Raw genomic sequence first — 19,836 nt, 5'->3', positions numbered from 1 at the left:
TTTATTTACTAAGAATTTTCCTCATTTCTTTCCTTCTTTTACCTCACCACCTTTTCCCTCCTTTTCCACTAATGCTGAAGGGAAAAAATAAGGCCAAATCATAAATCCATAGTTAGGGTTAGGATTAGGGATTCATGCTTTCCTCCATTAGCAGAATTAACTGGAACGGAGTACAGGGTGAGAAAATTCTTGCAACAACTTACAAGATCCAAGGCAGCTGCCAAGATCGATGCATCAGGAATTGTCCCTGGCTCACAGCAGTTTAACAGAAACTGAAAGCGCTTCATGCCTTGTCGGATTGCTCCAAGATTCACCACGTTTTTGCTTTTTCCGCCATCTTGGTTGGAAGGCAGATGGTCATCGAAACTGTGGCAACCTGTGGGGGTTTTCCCATGTTGGAAGAAAGAAGGAGAGAGAGTGTAATGGTTGTAAATTTAAAAAGAGCTTTGAAGTTTCAACAATGCATTTTCTGTAGTGTTGACCTGAGAACACTTTCCTGAACACCTCCCTCCTCTCTATCTAATGCTTGATTTGGACATGCCTTGACTTTTAAGAATCTGGTGACACACCGCGTATGTAAATATGGGGTGTTACACAACTATTTAAACATAGGGTCAAATCCATAGAGAACAGACTCATGGTTGCCAAGGGGGAAGAGGGTGAGGGAGGGGTGGATTGGGAGTTTGGGATTAGCAGGTGTAAACTATTGTATATAGAATGGATAAACAGCAAAGTAAAAGCTATTTACAATGGAAAATTTCCATTGTATCTATATAGCATTAATGTGCTTGTGCACCAAGCTGCTTCAGTCATGTCTGGTTCTTTGTGATCTTGCGGACTGCAGCCCACCAGGCTCCTATGTCCATGGGATTCTCCAGGCAAGAATACTTGAGTGGGTTCTCATGCCCTCCTCCAGGGGATCTTTCTGACCCAGGGATTGAACCTGTGTCTCTTATGTCTCCTGGATTGGCAAGTAGGTTCTTTATCACTAGTGCCAGCTGGGAAGCCTATATAGTGCTAATAGATAACAATATATTTACTAACTCTTTTAGCACTTAGTAAAGTACTGTATGAGAGATATTTTATAATTTATTCTATTTTTTTTGTAACAGCTATATAAGATAGATCTTTAAAATGATTTTAAAAAGAGAGAGAATGAGAAAAAATAGAAACAGAGAGATAAAGAGGAAAGAACAGGTGAACTAGCCCTGTCTAAGTTCATGCAACAGAAAGTGATAAGGTCAGAATTCAAATCCAAACTAGTAACAGACAGCCTGTTCTCTTACCACCAGGTCACACTATGTCTTTAGAATACCCAAATGTTTATATTGAAGACTTTTACATCCTGCTGAAGGTTGTGATTATATCAGAAAAATTTACTGTAAGAAATTAATCAACACTGTACATGTTACAGACTGTCTAGTTGTACCCTGTTGACCTTTCATATTGTGATACTGAAAGAAATATTAAAAGTAATTTGCTTATAAAATGTACCTCTTCCTTATTAATCTTTTATATACATTTACTAGAATGTAAGGATGCCTCTTGGCTTGCTCCATCATTATTAATCTTTTAGTCTCACTTCTAGTTACACTTATTTACTATTTTTTTACTTTAAATTTACTGATGTATAATTTACATAGGATGCATTTCTAAAAAGTTGCTAGATCTCAAAGGACATTTCTTTAAGAAGCATTTTCCATACAATTCATGATAAAGCCGAGCACAAAGAAGTCAGTCAATTTTCCTGATCAGTTGGGGAAAAAAAACATTGTTTTAGTTAATGAAATATCTTCCTTCAAATAGAGACAATATGATTTCTAAAATGAAATATTCTTAGCAAATAGGAAAATATAGAAGAAAAAGATGGCCAGTCTCTGAATATAATTTCAGTTCTGTAAAAAGTTCAGTAGATGTATTTTTCATTTGTTGAATAAAATCTTAGATTAAAAAAATTCAACCACATATTGCATTTTATCTTAACCCAGTGAAGTTAGGGTACTACATTGAAACTGAGAGTAAGAATGTTTGGTATTTGTTTTCTTCAACAACTTTAAAGAAACAGAGAAACCAGGTAATTAAAGTAATTTAAATGAGAAAGAAATGGACAATGCATCTATAATGGATGCACAGTGATCATCTATTCACAGATTGCAAATATTAGAAAAAGGAAAAGAAAGAAATAAGCAAAAGCAGGTTCAAAGTTAAGATGTTTACAAGGTCAAGGATGGCAGTTGTTGCAAAATACAATGTACTCAGATGAGCAGATAATGTTGTTTTGATTTTTTAGAATAGCTGGGCATATCTGTCTTTTGCAAGACATTCCAAAAGAATTATCTCATAGAATACTTTTTAAATTTTTAAGAAGCCAGAGATTACGGACAAAGAATGATGATGTACAAACCATATTCTTTTCTCAGTCAAAAACACATTAAATATCCCAGAATCAGTTCCAGATTGTTATCATTTTGTCTTCTAGACACACAGGTAGAGACTGGATTGTGGATAATGTTGACGCAGACTCACCCAAGACTCAGGATGTGTGAATATTTTGTATCAGGACTTTTCTATTTGTGAATGAAATATAAAGAGTACGTGAAACAATGGCTGAAGTCTGTAAGAACAGTGGTGAGAAAAACACAAAATCCAGAAGAAACTAAGGTGCATGAACAAGACTAATGACAACATGTTTGGAATAAGAGTAAGAATAAAAATATTGACCTATTACTTGAAGAAGACAAGGGAGATAAACAACTCAAAAGAAGGATAAACAACTCAATCGTGCTTTCTTCTTTTCTACTAAAGAGAAAAATTCACAAATGGTAAAGGACAGAAAAGCTTCATTAAGAAGGCAACAAATGTGAGAGACCCGAATCTCTGAGGTTAGGTCTCAGTTCCATCAAATTACACTCCAGTGCACAGAAAGGACCTTAAGAGGCAATCACAGTACTAGTCAAATGACATCCAGCTAACACAGCACACATTTAGAGAATGTACTTTAGTTCCACACTTCTTCTCAAACAACCACCAGAAAAATCTGTTTATAATACTAACAACTTTGAACATTAGATGCATCTTCTCTGAAATATGAGTGGACAGAGTGCAAGAGGACTGAAAATGACAAAGTTCCCAATTAATAGGAAGATTCTTGAAACCACAGACCTGACCTTTTATGACTCTATGGACTGTAGCCTGCCCAGCTCCTCTGTCCATGTGATTTTCCAGGCAAGAATACTGGAGTGGGATGCCATTTCCTCCTCTAGAAATCTTCCCAACCCAAGGATTGAACCCACATCTCTTACATTGCCTGCATTGGCAGGCAGGTTCTTCACCACTAGCACCACCTGGGAAGCCCCTTGATGTATGTATGCCTAGCCAAATTCTGTAAGAGAGAATTAGATAGAGAGGATCACTAAAAAGACAACACACAACAAAACAAAAACCACATAGGAACCACTTGGTTTTGTGAAGAAAATATCATGTTAAACTAAATTACTTTCCTCCTTTTGACAGAGTTATAAAGGTATCAGTGAGATGATTTTTTTTGGTAAAGTCGGATGATGTTTTCGGAGAAGGCAACGGCACCCCACTCCAGTACTCTTGCCTGGAAAATCCCATGGATGGAGGAGCCTGGTAGGCTACAGTCCATGGGGTCGCTAAGAGTCAGACACGACTGAGCGACTTCCCTTTCACTTTTCCCTTTCATGCACTGGAGAAGGAAATGGCAACCCACTCCAGTATTCTTGCCTGGAGAATCCTAGGGACGGCGGAGCACAGAGTCAGACATGACTGAAGTGACTTAGCAGCAGCAGCAGCAGCAGCAGATGATGTTTCTGTAATAATGTGGGAAAGTTCTTGCTGGTCACTAGTATATTAAATGTATCGTTGGCTGAAAACTGTAGGCACAAGTTGTTAAACAAAAATGCCTATATGTATTCTAGGAGCTTTTTTTTTTTTTGTATTTTCCTCTTTAGTACTAACATCAACAACTTGGATGAAAATAGGGAAATGTGTATGTCTCTGCTGACGGATTTTTGCAGCATGCAGGATCTTTGTTCCCCAACCAGGGGTCAAACCCATGCTCTCTGCATTGGGAGAGTGGAATCTTAACCACTGGACCACCAGGGAAGTCCCTGCTGATGGATTTTTATAGCACAACTGTACAGAAGATTCAGAATTTAACTTGTTTTGGGTCCTATCTCTTAGTTTCCTTCCTGGGTAAGTGACTTAACTACCCTTCATGTTAATGAAACAATACATATTATTTATTCTGAGATGAACAATTAATAATAGCTACATCAAAATAATACATGATATTTATTCATGTAAAGGACAGCTGGCAAAGGCTAGTCCCAAATTCAACACAAACCAACTCTGTGATGTGAAAACAGATAATGCAGTCTTAAATTGCATTCATCTACTAGTTATACCCCTGGAGCTTAACAGTTACACTATCTATTACATTGATTAAAGTCAAATATAGTGTATTACATTCCATCTGAAGCACTCCATTTTGTAAAGCATATCATCTGATTATGATACATAGTAAAATAGAATCGGGATTGTGATAGATCTAGAGACATTTCTATGGAAGGAAAACAAAAGGAATCAACAATATTTAACCAGCAGAAGTGAGATCAAAAGAGAGAACATGAAATAGATAATAGGTGAAACTAGCAATGTGTGTATGAATGAGTGTATGAGTGTGTGTGGTGGGGGGCGGGGCTAGAGATATCAAGACTAGACCGGTGAGTCACGTTTATGGATAAGTATATTTTTAGAATATAAGGAAAGTCTCTCTAACAATGAAAACTGTCTAGTTCTGGAACAGATTGCTTTGTACAGTCATAAGCTTCCTCTCAGTGGAAGTGCTCAGAGGGTGGCTGGCCACCTGTCAGGGATTTACTGTGCAGAATTCCTAAGTAGATAGGTGGGTGGATAAAAGGATATCTGAAGGTTCTTTAAAGCTCTCAGATTTTTAATAAAGGACAGAACAGCAGAAGAAAAGCCTGTGCCTTATTCTTTGTAAATCCAGGGCCCACTAGGGAATGAGGAACACAGTAGAACATCCACTAATATGTGTTGAACCAAATGGTTAACAGATAGAGATGTACATACATCTCTATGTAAAGGGTAGGGCTTGCCACGTGGCCCAGTGGTAAAGAATCCTCCTGTCAATGCAAGAGATCCAGGAGATGTGGGTTCGATCCTTGGGTTGGGAAGCTCCCCTGGAGTAGGACATGGCAACCCACTCTAGTATTCTGCCTGTAAAATCCTATGGACGAGAAGCCTGGCAGGCTGCAGTCCATGGGGTCACAAAGAGTCAGGCATGACAGAGTGAAGAGTAATGCAAGCAACATACATATGAGGAAAAAATTATTAAGAAATCAAGGAAAATATAAAGTAGATCATTTAATCTAATCAAATGTTTGTTTCATGTAATGAAAGTTGCATGCAATTCTTAGGCCCAGTGACATTTACCAAGACGCTTGAAGAAATTTTCCTCTTCATCTCTTCCGTTTTCCATTCCACTCCCTGGCCCTCCTTCAGAAAGCTTCACAGCACTGGTGAATTTGACCTAAAAAAAGATAAGAAATCAGATAACTTAACTCAAAAGAAATTCTTTGTGTTTATATTAACCTTTACCTTAGAAGAAATGGAGTAGCCATCATAGTCAACAAAAGTCTGAAATGCAGTACTTGGATGCAATCTCAAAAACGACAGAAAGATCTCTGTTCATTTCCAAGGCAAACCATTCAATATCAAGGTAATCCAAGTCTACACCCCTTCCAGTAACGCTGAAGAAGCTGAAGTTGAACAGTTCTATGAAGACCTACAAGACCTTCTAGAACTAACACCCCCAAAAGATGTCGTTTTCATTATAGGGGATTGGAATGCAAAAGTAGGAAGTCAGGAAACACCTGGAGTAACAGGCAAATTTAGCCTTGGAGTAAAGAATGAAGCAGGGCAAAGGCTAATAGAGTTCTGCCAAGAGAATGTACTGGTCATGGCAAACACCCTCTTCCAACAACACAAGAGAAGACTCTACACATGGACATCACCAGATGGTCAGTAACGAAATTAGATTGATTATATTCTTTGCAGCCAAAGATGGAGAAGCTCTATACAGTCAGCAAAAACAAGACCAGGAGTGGACTGTGGCTCAGATCATGAACTCCTTATTGCCAAATTCAGACTTAAATTGAAGAAAGTGGGAAAAACCACTAGACCATTCAGGTATGACCTAAATCAAATCCCTTATGACTAAACAGTGGAAGTGAGAAATAGATTTAAGGGACTAGATCTGATAGACAGAGTGCCTGATGAACTATGGACTGAGGTTCATGACATTGTACAGGAGTCAAGAATCAAGACCATCCTCAAGAAAAAGAAATGCAAAAAAGCACAATGGCTGTCTGAGAAGGCCTTACAAATACCTGTGAAAAGAAGAGAAACCAAAAGCAAACGAGAAAAGGAAAGATATACCCATTTGAATGCAGAGTTCCAAAGAACAGCAAGGAGAGATAAGAAGGCCTTCCTCAGCGATCAATGCAAAGACATAGAGGAAAACAACAGAATGGGAAAGACTAGAGATTTCTTTAAGAAAATTAGAGATACCAAGGGAACATTTCATGCAAAGATGGGCTTAATAAAGGAGGGAAATGGTATGGACCTAACAGAAGCAGAAGATATTAAGAAGAGGTGGCAAGAATACACAGAAGAACTGTACAAAAAAGATCTTCATGACCCAGATAACAATGATGGTGTGATCACTCACATTCACCTAGAGCCAGACATCCTGGAATGTGAAGTCAAGTGGGCCTTAGGAAGCATCACTACAAACAAAGCTAGTGGAGGTGATAGAATTCAAGTTGAGCTATTTCAACTCCTAAAAGATGATGTTGTGAAAGTGCTGCACTCAATATGTCAGCAAATTTGGAAAACTCAGCAGTGGCCACAGGACTGGAAAAGGTCAGTTTTCATTCCAATCCCAAAAAAGGGCAATGCCAAAGAATGCTCAAACTACCGCACAATTGCACTCATCTCACACGCTAGTAAAGTAATGCTCAAAATTCTCCAAGCCAGGCTTCAGCAATACGTGAACTGTGAACTTCCACATGCTCAAGCTGGTTTTAGAAAAGGCAGAGAAACCAGAGATCAAATTGCCAACATCTGCTAGATCATCGAAAAAGCAAGAGAGTTCCAGAAAAACATCTATTTCTGCTTTATTGATTATGCCAAAGCCTTTGACTGCGTGGATCACAATAAACTGTGGAAAATTCTGAAGGAGATGGGAATACCAGACCACCTGACCTGACTCTTGAAAAACCTGTATGCAGATCAGGAAGCAAAAGTTAGAACTGGACATGGAACAACAGACTGGTTCCAAATAGGAAAAGGAGTACGTCAAGGCTGTATATTGTCACCTGCTTATTTAACTGATATGCAGACTACATCATGAGGAATGCTGGGCTGGAGGAAGCACAAGCTGGAATCAAGATTGCCGGAAGAAATATCAATAACCTCAGATATGCAGAGGACACCACCCTTATGGCAGAAGGTGAAGAAGAACTAAAGAGCCTCTTGATGAAAGTGAAATAGGAGGGTGAAAAATTTGGCTTAAACGTCAACATTCAGATAACTAAGATCATGTCATCTGGTCCCATCACTTCATGGCAAATAGATGGGGCAACAGTGGAAACAGTGTCTGACTTTATTTTTTGGGGTCCAAAATCACTGCAGATGGTGACTGCAGACATGAAATTAAAAGACGCTTACTCCTTGGAAGGAAAGTTATGACCAACCTAGATAGCATATTAAAAAGCAGAGACTTTTTACTTTGTCAACAAAGGTCCATCTAGTCAGAGTTGGACTGTAAAAAAGCTGAGCACCGAAGAATGGATGCTTTTGAACTGTGGTGTTGGAGAAGACTCTTGAGAGTCCCCTGGACTGCAAGGAGATCCAACCAGTCCATCCTAAAGGCGATCAGTCCTGGGTGTTCATTGGAAGGACTGATGTTGAAGCTGAAAGTCCAATACTTTGGCCACCTGATGCGAAGAGCTGACTCATTTGAAAAGACCCTGATGCTGGGAAAGATTGAAGGCAGGAGGGAAGGGGACGACAGAGGATGAGATGGTTGGATGGCATCACCGACTCAATGGACATGGTTTTGGGTAGACTCCGGCAGTTGGTGATGCATAGGGAGGCCTGGCGTGCTGGGGTTCATGGGTCGCAAAAAGTCGGACACGACTGAGCAACTGAACTGAACTGAACCTTTACCTTGAAAAATAATTTGTTTATAATATAAAGGTCATTTCATTTCTTCTGATTTCCATATCTGGTTAGCTAGTCTGTAGAGTTTATTTCCATGTACCAAAAAGGACATCACTTACAACTATACTTTTAAGGAGAGTCTTGGTCATAGATTGAAAGCAAAATAATTGGGCACTGTGAAAATAGTTTAGTAAACAACTGAGATATTCTCAGAGTTTAATTCTGCTAAAGTCCAAACTCAAATTTATGAACAAGTCATATTCATCCTTTATAAAAAACACCACAGCTGAGAATCAGATGAAAGTAAAAGATAGCCAAGTAGAAGATTTCAAATCTCTATGCAAGAATTAGTAAAAATGAATTCACAAGGTGTCATATAATTAAAGTGCAATAACATGCTTCCCCCTCTAATGCTTAAAATGTGTTTGTTTACCGCAAAGCAAAGAAGCTATATACTTCACAGACTCTCAAATACTTGGCCAGATTTTAGTAAAAAGAATATGAAGGAGGAATTACAAATATATCTTCTAAATGTCTCATAATATTGCTATATTCTTTTTATAATTTCAAAATATTATTTTTGAAAGAGAGAGAAGAAAATTGGTTTTAGTGAGATCTAAGAAGAAAAAGTTTAGGCAAATAATTTGTATGTAAAGGAATGTAACTTCCATCACATGCTGACAATTACTGTGAGGAGACCATGAACCAGCCACAGGGAAGATTCTTATCAGAAATGGCTTTCAGTAAGAATTATGACCTTTTCCAAACTGCAGGCTACTACGATGCTTAACAGATGAAGGTCATAACTGGGAAAAAACACCCTGAGCTTCCTTATTCTTGCCAGTGGGGAGAATGGTTCAGATGGTAGGAAAAGGAGGGAACAAAGATAAACTCTGTGTGTGTATAACACACTGTACAGTTATGTGTCCTTCTACAGTATCTCAAGATGTGAGGATTTCACATGTGTGTTAAAAGTAGCTGGGAATTAATATCTATATGGGGTTTCCCAGGTGATTCAGTGGTAAAGAATCTGCCTGCCAATGCAGGAGACACAAGTTCGAACCCTGGGCCCGGAAATCCCCTGGAAAAGGAAACGGCGACCACTCCAGTATACTTGCCTGGAAAATTTCATGGATGGAGGAGTTTGGTGGGCTCCAGTCCATGGGGTCACAAAGAGTCAGACACAACTGAGCACGCGCACAAATAGTTATATACCTCTTTATAGCTGCGTTATAATTTTATTTAAAGTTTTTGCCACTTTTTTCTTTTCTGTGATTGCCTAATACTAAGACATCTTAGTTTCCATAGTTCATTTAAGTTCCCCAAACTTACGTAACTTGAAGAGAATTTCTTCAGCCTGTCCAGGTGTTTAGCACTTCTCAGCCCTGACCTTTTCCTATTAGTGAGTACAACATTCCCGTACATAAGTAACGTCCTGTTTACCTTGGAGCTTTGCCTGATGAAAGACAGGCGGTCCACAGAACTGATGTCCAGGAGGTCTTCCACGCCATCGGCCAGGCCCGAGAGGGAGGAGCGTTTCAGCCAGTTTCCTAGTTAATCATTTTTTAAAAAATTAGACCATTATAGCATTTTCTCCCAAATGGATTAGACAAAAATGTTGGCATGGGCCCAAAAAGCAATGAAAGTTACACGACCCAATGTAAACAAAAGTGAACAAAAATTGTTTCAAAATGTACACGCTTTGAACAAAAACATTCATGGTTGGACTATAAGATCGCATGACTAAGATCAGGACCAAAAGAACCTAGGCCTCTTGGGTGATTAAAAGTGTAATCCATATGGTCTTGGTCAAATTTCACATCTTCCATTAAGTCCTGTTGATTTTACCTCCTAACTACCCCTCAAATATGTCCATTTCTTTCCATCTACACAGTCACCACCCAGTGTAAGCTACTGTTACTTATACCTGGACCATAATGCAGCCTTCTATCTGGTCCCCCTTATCCACTCATGCTGCCTCCAGTATGTTTTCCAGGCAGTGATCTTCTAGAAAGAAACCTACCTGCTTATGGCTTATGTTACCCCCCTGTTCAACATCCCATCTGGCCTCTGTAGGGCTAAATGAGGAAGAGCCAAGTGACCTGCAAGGCCCACAGTACTCTGGTCTCTATGGCTCCACCACTGTCATGCAGCCGCTCTTGTCCCAGTTCTTCCATGTCCCTCCCTCCTAATACCTTTGTATATTACATTGCTACCACTTAGAGTGCTCTCCTTCCTCCTTCTCCCAAGTACTCTGCAGATATTAATGTCACTTCCTTCAGGAAGCCTTCCCTGATTCCTCCCTCTCTTCCCATTTAGATCAGGTCTTGCTATTGCATATTGGGTCTTGCTATTGCATGCTTTCATAGCACCATGTAGATTTCCTTCATAAAATTCATAGCTTGTGACTATATTTTGTTGTATAATGATCTGCCTCAGTGGTTGCCACTCCTCATAGATCGTAAGTTCAGCAAAGTCAGACACTGTGAAATGCTGCTCATCATTTAATCACTGAAGTTTAGCACAGTGTTATGCGCACCCTAGAAGCTCACAGTAAAGGTTTGAGAAATACCTGCTGAAAGAAATGAATGAATGAATCACCCTAGGGTTTGTGACTTGAAAGCTTTCCCTTTCTCTACTTTCCTATGCATTGCTCTGTTCTGATTATGAGCTGATTCGAGGACATGGCAGGGAATAAGAGAATCCATAAAATAAAAAAGACATACTGTTACCTATGGGAAGTTTAAGCTTCTTCCGGAGTGAAATCCTGCGGGACCGGGAGCGGGCGCGCCTGTCAGAGGTGGTCCCTGAATGGGCAGTGGTGCATTCTGAAGTGTCTTGCTCAGACTGGCTGCTGGTGTCACTCGCTGCACTCTGGGATTTGAACATCTTGCGCCAGAAATCTTTTCGCCCCAGGTTTGCCCCTTGCATTTGTTCATCGCTGAAAGCAGGCAGAGGGGATGGTTAAATGTCTTGACAACACATGTGAAAGTCTCTTAAATCTCTTTCAACCTCCTGTCAGTGACATGGAGGCAAATCATGCAAGATGACCTGTGATGGGCTGGGAGTAGCAAGGGGCAGAGTGGGAATGGAAGGAGGAAGACCCAGCTTGACTCCCTGAGCTCTTCCTGAAAATAGTTACAGCTCAGCTGTCAAGTTGAGGTCATCATTTTGTTTCAACCATAATGTAAGACTAAATATTACTTCAGGTAACCATCTGTGAGTGTGGGTCATAAAAATACACTTACAGTGTCAGTATATATTTAACTTTTTCTTTGAGCTCCCTGAGCAGTGTGTAGTACCATATCCTACACCCATCTCCACCCCAGGAATGTATCATTCTTGGCCCTAAATAAACTCATAAAAATATTTGAATGAATGAATAAATAAAATACAATTACCATACCCAGGGGATGCATAATACCATAATTTTTCACTGTTATTTTTATGATGCCTGATTATTTAGCTTTCCTATGTCAAAGAATCTTAAGGCTTAAAAGTAAAAAAAAAAAAAAAGTTTAGTCTGACTTAATAAGACAAATGGGAACATTGCCAAAGGGATTTTTGACTAGGGCATTTCACAAGAGGAGAAAGACAAGCGGCCAATGGTAATAGCGAGTTTAATTTCATTAGGTATTAACAAAAAAAGGGCCAGTTAAAATCAGATCCCTATTTTCACTCATTAAAAAGACAAAGATTAAGAAGGGGTAGGGAGATGGAGAGAAAGCAAGGGTACTATGATACAGTCATGGTGAGATAGAGTGATTCAACCTTTCTGGAAGATAACTTGGCAATATGTGATGTAAAGCCAGTGTCTATAACAATGACACAGAAATTCAACTTCCAGGAAGTTATCCCCAGGAAAAGATGGAACAACATACTAAGATGTAGATATAAGAAAGTTAGATGCTCACTGAGATTTTGGGCCAATGTCAAAACACTGGAAACAATTTCAATATTCAATTCTAGGGAAAGAGTTGAAGAAATTGTGGGACTTCCATATGATGGCACCCTCTGTAGTCATTAAAATGCTATTTTCATAAGACTAATGAAATGGGGTATGTTCATGATATATTGTAAAGTTAAAAGGCAGTGGTCAAATAAATGGATTAAGCAGGTTATCATCAGGTTAATTTTTTTAAAGAAGCACACATGTGATTATGTGTCTGTGTGTAAACTTGTGTGTACACATGCTCAAATGTGTATTCAACATAATATACCAAATGTTGACAGTGGTTATCTCTAGTTGAAGGTATTGTGATTTTAAAATTATTTTTCTCTATGTTTTTTCATGTTTTCCACATTTGGCAACTTGCTCAACATATATTACTTTAGTCATTTGGAAAGAAAAGGTTAGAGAAAATAGTAACATATGATGAAATTTGTTTTGGGGGGTTTAGGTAATGATTTCTTTATAAGCATTGGGGTTAAACCTGGGATCTACCTAAAATTTGATAGTACTGTATAAAAGCAATCATTTTCTGGGGATATTTATATAGGGATGCAGGTTTTCTCTCTCAAAACGTCATGAGAGTAATAAAAACCTTTAACTATCAGTTTTTTAATAATTTTATGTATTTATTTTTGGCTGTGCTCGGTCTTCGTTGCTGTGAGGGCAACTCTCTAGTTGCAGTGGGAGGGTTTCTCATTGTGCTGTCTACTCTCTCTGTGGAGCACGGGCTCTAGGCACACAGGCTTCAGTAGTTGCAGTGCGTGGGCTCAGCAGTTGTAGCTTCCAGGTTCCAGAGCACGAGGCTCAGTAGTTGCGGTACGCGGGCTTAGTTGCCCCTTGGCATGTGGGATCTTCTCAGATAAGGGATCGAATCCTTGTCTCCTGTATTGGCAGGCAGATTCTTCAACAGTGAGCCACCAGGGAAGCACAAAATCTTTAATTATTATTTTCATTCAGGACATTCTGTTTCTCAAATATTGTGATGCTTAGTCACTCAGTCATGTCTAACTCTTTGCGACCCCATGGCCTATAGCCTACCAGACTCCTTTGTCCATGGGGATTCTCCAGGCAAAAACAGTGGAGTGGGTTGCTGTGCCCTCTTCCAGAGGATATTCCCAAACCAGGGATCGAACCCAGGTCTCCCACATTACAGGTGGATTCTTTACTGTCTGAGGCACCAGGGAAGCCCTACAGGGTGAATTTAAATCAGTGTTTCCGAATTTGACTTCCCTGTTATTTTATCAAATGCTCACAGTGTATGAAGCATTTCTTACCTTTGGGAATGTGTAACACAATGGTGAGCATATTGACTATGTGGCCTGAGTGGGGAAATATCCAGGGAAGCTATAACTGATCAGCTTTACAATAAAGTGCCAAATCAGCTTTGTCCAAAGGGTATGTATCGATCATGAGTTTCAGAGAAACGGGCACATAGAACTGCTTTAATATCACTCAGTTAATGTGATTTTTAAGAGGGAAAATGGAGAAGCATAGGGTGTGAAGGGGAGTGAAGGGGAACAGAGAGAAAGAGAAGACAGTAGAAGCCAGGATTAGCCACCTACCTTTCTTCAGTGCTAAACAAAGGACATGTGGCAGCTTATCTCCTGGGCCCACTTGGATCAGGGAAAATTCCCATACTTGACATTCTACGACATCCCTCCAAGTGGAAATGGTCATGTAGAGGCATATTAAAACATGTATCTTTCCTCAAGGGAGAGAATAGACACGTACTAAATGCTAAGAAATCAGGTGGTAATTACAGAACTGCAGAAAGAGAGTATTTGCCACTGAGAAAACTAAAGCACCTATCAAGGTAGATAGTTTTATGTTTTAAATCTAGTTAACCTATTAAATCATCCTTATTAACTCAATAGTTGTTAGTGTTATTTTGGGAAAAAAGTCTTCTCTCATTTTTTTGGATAGATTCCATAGGTAAAGACTTTTAACTAGTCTTGTGTTTGGTTATTCAGCTACAGACAAATCTTTGCCTTTCAGGGAAAATTCCCTGAAAGGAAATTTGCCTTTCACATTTTTTTTCTCTTAGAACTTCTGTGTGGATTTTTACTGTGTCCTTAAAAACTTCTTTAAAGGAAAAACTAAACTTCAATTTTGAGAATAGAAATTAAAGAAGACAAAGGCTTAATGGTAATTTGATAAGTCCATCCTTCCATTGACTGTCATATATTCATTCTTGATATATATTAAGAGCCTACTATGGACCCAGCAGGGCCCACTGAGGCATTGGGGCTGTAGTGGTTAAGTAAAAACTCACATGGTCGCTGGACCCATGGAGTTGATTTACCTTCTCCTTACTTGCATCACTGACTCGATGGACAAGAGTGTGAGCAAGCTCCAGGAGTTGGTAATGGACAGGGAAGCCTGGCATGCTGCAGTCCATGGGGTTGCAAAGAGTTGGACATGACTGAGCAACTTAACTACTTTTACCCACTCATTTTAGGGGCATTTTCTAAAATTTTGAAGGGCTATAAGAACTGTGCAGGCTTTTTGTTCCTTAAAGGTTTTGCTTGCTTGTTGTGGGTTGCCAGGGTCCTATTTGATGACATGATTTCTTTCACCGTACAGAGGGGATACCATAAAACCTAGAATACCCTACAGAATTTCTGGAAGAATAATCATTTTGTACTAAATAATGGTTTTGGGAGATAGAATGGCATACTAAAAGGATCATATTTTAAGTATTGATCAACATCACTTATGAGTAAATAGATCTCAAAAGAAGAATGAATACAAATGAGTCTTGCATAGAACTAGACTGTATTTAGTTTCTACAATAATCCTCACATTTTCTGGGGGCACTATTTTCATGATGCTTTTGATATTGCCATTATCAAAAGTGGAAATAAATTGATATCAGAGGCACTGGAGTGGATCTCTGGAGAGAACTGAGATGAAACGGATGAGTCTGTTTCAGGTAAAGCTGGACATGAGAGAAGATTATCTTACATATTTCTGGATAAAGCTTCAATGATTGACAGTTATAAGTGATTTATAAGTGATATTTTAAGCAAGAAAGTGGATGACATCGATCTCACGCCTGCTATACATACTACTTTTCAAGATTTACCTGCAAGATTGTGCATGGAAGACAGAAGTGGAGTAAGGCTGGAAATAGGAAAGGCAGTGAGGGACGCTTCCTGGAAGCATGAAGTTGATTACTTGTGATTTGAGCCTGTAGAAATAAGTCGCATGGGAATGAAAAGTAAAGGGCAGAAGCAAGAAGTTCAACAGAAAGGAAAAGCAAATAGCAGCTTGGAAAATAGAATTTCTTCCAGGGGGCAGTGCTCAGCCCATTGCATTGGAGACAAAGCTAATTCTACTTACTGCTCTGGAGTCTGTGAGGGGCGACCGGACATAAAGCTGCGACATTCCTCAGGTGCGGCAGTCACCTGGCCTTTATCCACCACACTTCCCGCCTCTGACCTGTGCAAATGGTGCATTCCACCAATCACAGCAGAGCAGGACACCATTTCTCAGTAATTCACAAACTTCATAAAGCAAAACACAGTTACAGACAACCTAAATGGACTGCACACCCCCTATAACATCATGAGTCTATGTTGCTATGGAATTTATGTCCTATCATTTAACTTATGACCTAGCTGCATTATTGCCTAAGAACACTACAATACCATCATTGCACACAGAGGCAGTAACTGCAGGCAGGATGTTAAATTGAGGCATTTCTTTTAATCTTCCTAAGTGACATTTCTTATAGAATAGGCATACAATAAATTCATGCTTCTTGTTGTTTAGTCACTAAGTCATGTCCAACTCTTTGTGACCCCATAGATTTTAGCCTGCCAGCCTCCTCTGTCCATGGAATTTCCTAGGCAAGAATACTGGAATTGGTTGCCATTTCCTTCTCCAGGGGATCTTCCTGACCCAGGAAGTGAGCCCACATCTGCTGCATTGGCAGGCAGAATCTTTACCACTGAGCCACCTGCAAAGCCCTTAAATTCATGTTTACTAGAAGAAAACATAATTGGACATGTCTCAGTCGCTTATCTTTCACTATGTTAAAAATATTACTTACTGAACAGAATGATATGGTATCAGTAATTGCTTTTTCTTTCTGGACAGAAAATATGAGTCATACCTATTGAAGGGACTAAAACATAGATAACATTTTACCATATAAGTAAGAGCTATGAAGTAAGGTTCAGGTGTATGAAAGTTTGGGATCAATTGAGCTCTAATACATACAGAGGCAGCATTTGTTTGATAGGAAACTCTTCCGTTTTCTAAGCTGCAGCTGGGCCACCGCCAGTGGTATCACTCATACAGGACAGTCCTTCATCCCTGCCCTGGAATTTCACATCATGGACAATACAACAGGACATTATATTCTACAGACTAGGAAAACCCTCATATTCAGAGAGCTCAGGCTTCCCACCTTTTTCCTCTTCCAGGCTTAGATTCCGGTTCATTTTCCTCCACCTTTTTCCCTGGTGCCAACTTCTCAGCACTGTCAAGCAAAGCACTGAGGGCCACTCTCCTGAAGACATTCCCATGGGCCTCCTTGATAAACTGGACCAGCTGACGGATGTCACAATACAGCCCCTATTTGGAGGCCAGAAGGAAAGTACGGGGAAAGAAAGATAGTCGTGTCTTTGAAGAATATTCATAGGAAGAGGGGTAGAAGGTAATTCCTTGGACTTAGATAAACATTGGAATCATAAAAGGAAGACAGATCACTACAGTGCAACTGATGGTATCTTGCCCCTCCATTGTTCCTATGGTAACATCACCAAAAACCCTGCCTGTCATTCTTAGTATGAAGAAAGGTGGTCACCATGCTACATATTTAGAAAGCTGGCTGTGATATTAGAAAGACATCAGTTTACACTTTTATAACAACTGAATCTCCAAACTTTTAATTATGTCTCTTGGGACTTCTGAAGAGATGCCTGCAAAAATAAGAGAATCTGAATTTTGTCTAGAGATTTCAGTCGCTGTTCAACTTCTCCAAATTTTCGGCATGACTGTGATGAATTATGCTAAACCTTCTAGACAATTCTAATAGAGCCTGACATTCAAGGATGATACATTTTTCTACATAGACTTAACAAATAATATGTATATTGTATCCCATTTGAGCATGAACTTGACTATGGACTTACAAAGACACAAGGCTATTAAAACTAACGTATCAGTGATTCAACATTTAATGCAGGACTTTTTTCTTTTTTTTAAGATATTAAGCTTTGCATTCAGTATTTTCCCATCTGTCTTCTCTAAGAAGGTAGTTAGTATATTCTGTGTCTTAGGAAAGGTTCATGACAAAGAAGAACATAGAAGCCTAAAAAACACATTACAGCTTTGGGTTTCAAAATCTAAGACCACTGGGACAGTTAAGCCCATGATCTTTAGAAAAGCAGAAGGAAGGGTCACTGAGGAAAACATAAAGTATCCTTTTGGTCCTGTGAGAAGAAGGCCTTATGCCCTCACTCTGCAATGTGGTAGCTCCTCCATGGACGGCAAGACTCCAAAAAACGAGGGTCCCAAATTCACCAGAGTGCCCATCCCTAAGCAGCAGAGAGTACCATGTGAACTAAAACAGATATAACTGATGCTTGAAACCCAGGGAGTCTCACCAAGTCCTGGGTCCTGCCTAATACTTGAGACTATTTGCCTTACTCTCTGAAGTTGGGAGACCCAAGAATGACTGAGGTTCAACTTCCAGCCATTCCGGTGGAATGGAGGTTCAAAGCCAAATTTAAATTGATTTAAATAAAATTAAGAAATGTAATATTTCTTCTATACATGTGCATATAGGGTAAGACTTATAAGAGCTCACATATACTATAATCAACTTGTCAAATTACTTCTTGCCATGACCAAACTGAACACATGGATGGTACTCAAGTTATTCTCAACCTCCGAGAACCTCGTTGGGAGGCTTGACAATCCCCAAAATCAAATTCCTTTTCATTCGGTGTTTTGTTCTGTTTATCTCAAGTGAATACATAGTTTCAGTGATTTAGAATAACTTAAAACTATTTCTCTGATTTAAGTAGATTAGCAGATAGTGTCCATATGTGTCAATGGGCTGATTTCTGCATAGGAGTCACTACAGCTAACAGATTAGTAAGATACAGAAATGCTTCTTCACTCCTCTGAGAGACCTGAATTCATCTAGTCATGTCAGATGTGTCGGTCTTCATCTATATTTTACTATCCCAAACTACAATCTTCTTGGCAGCAATAAACAATAATCTTTTAAAACCTGGCGCTCTCTACTTGTGGCTTTGGTGGTTTAATTAACACAGTCTTTTGTGAAGAGTAGCTAAAAGATTAGTGTTTGATAAAAAAAGACAAAACCCATTTCAGCAGCATATTTGAATTAGTTATTAAAGTAAATGCGGTTTCAAACAAAAGCTTGGTATAACACTCTTTGGTATTTCACAAGCCAACATGCTGGGCTCTAGCGCCTTCTTTCTGAAGGGCTCAAAATACCTGGAAACTATTTCACCAACTACCACAGAACCTCTGAGATGGAAGAGATAAGCTTATTTGCAGGTACGATGACAAGTGTCAGGGAGGAGAAAAGTATTGCTGCGTTTCTGCTGTGAGTTGCTGAGGACACTGGGAAAATACATAGATATTTTAACTTTATAGTTTTAGATTTCAGCTTCTCTTTCTCAAGATCATGGTGTAAGACTGAAAACACCTGTGGGAGGAAAAGACGAGCTTCTCACCAGATTCTCAGGGCTGTGCAATTCATGTGTAGTTGAAGCGCAGCGTGTGATGAGGGATTTAAACATTGCGCTGACGACGATGCCTTCCACGCTTTGGGCTGTGGATTTGTTGTCCACCGTGGTGAAGTTATTTCCGAAACCAGCCTTGTCTGGAATGCAAAGGCACCAATTAAAGGCAGTATTTCCTTTCAGATACAATGTTGAAAGAAGTAATGAAGTACTTGGCATCCAGGAGTTAGTGAAGGGCTACACAACATACTGGCAACCCACTTCAGTATTCTTGTCTGAAAACTTCATGGACAGAGGAGCCTGGTGGACTGCAGTCCATGGGGTTGCAAAGAGTAAGACATAACTGAGCAACTGAGCATGCACACAAAAAATACAGAACCAGAGGATTGAAGACACTCCAGATTTGATCATCGCTATGAGGACTTAGAGATAAACAGCTCATAATCTCCTTCAGGGAGATTATGTTATTACTATGACATATTCCATCACTTAGTGGATATTTTTGTCAATAAATCTTAGCAACAAAAAGAGGACAACTGTTGACCCTAAGAAAAATTTTTAAACCTAAGTAGTGTTTAGATAGACAATAATTTTTTTAAAAAGGATGATTTACTAAGTGGTCCCTCAATGGAGACAGACTTGATTTGGCTTTTTTGGTGGTAAAGAATGCTGGTTTCCCAGTGGAAATTGTTCAGTCTGTGAGCAGTGGAGTGAGATAGGGCCAACTAGGTGAGTGGGGCAGTGGAGAGAAGAGATGAGACAGGGCTCTGTAGGGGAATTAACACCAGCACCAGAAACCAAAAATGAGACTGAGTTCTGGACAAAAGCTACACAACACTTCTAGCAGCTTCTTGCTTCCAGCGACTCCACGGGCATATAAAT

General features: G+C 39.5%; 1 protein-coding gene across 3 annotated transcripts in view; it reads right to left on the bottom strand.

Annotated features, from left to right (window-relative positions):
• Positions 1–19,836, bottom strand: part of UNC80 (unc-80 subunit of NALCN channel complex) — a 207,337-nt gene that overhangs the window by 130,609 nt on the left and 56,892 nt on the right. For 2 of the 3 annotated variants that reach the window (XM_081582692.1, XM_081582693.1), the window contains exons 16-22: positions 18,946–19,094; positions 16,641–16,807; positions 15,569–15,667; positions 11,001–11,215; positions 9,718–9,824; positions 5,482–5,578; positions 204–376 (exon numbers count right to left, since the gene is read on the bottom strand). In XM_081582692.1, coding sequence (XP_081438818.1) covers positions 204–376; positions 5,482–5,578; positions 9,718–9,824; positions 11,001–11,215; positions 15,569–15,667; positions 16,641–16,807; positions 18,946–19,094 — 1,007 coding nt within the window. The remainder of the gene's footprint in view (positions 1–203; positions 377–5,481; positions 5,579–9,717; positions 9,825–11,000; positions 11,216–15,568; positions 15,668–16,640; positions 16,808–18,945; positions 19,095–19,836) is intronic. The other variant, XM_081582691.1, reaches the window with a different exon arrangement.

This window comes from Giraffa tippelskirchi, chromosome 3 (genome assembly GCF_054371585.1).
Source record: "Giraffa tippelskirchi isolate mGirTip1 chromosome 3, T2T-mGirTip1v1.2.pri, whole genome shotgun sequence".
Classification (NCBI taxonomy): domain Eukaryota; kingdom Metazoa; phylum Chordata; class Mammalia; order Artiodactyla; family Giraffidae; genus Giraffa; species Giraffa tippelskirchi.
This window is presented reverse-complemented; position numbering and strand designations above follow the sequence as displayed.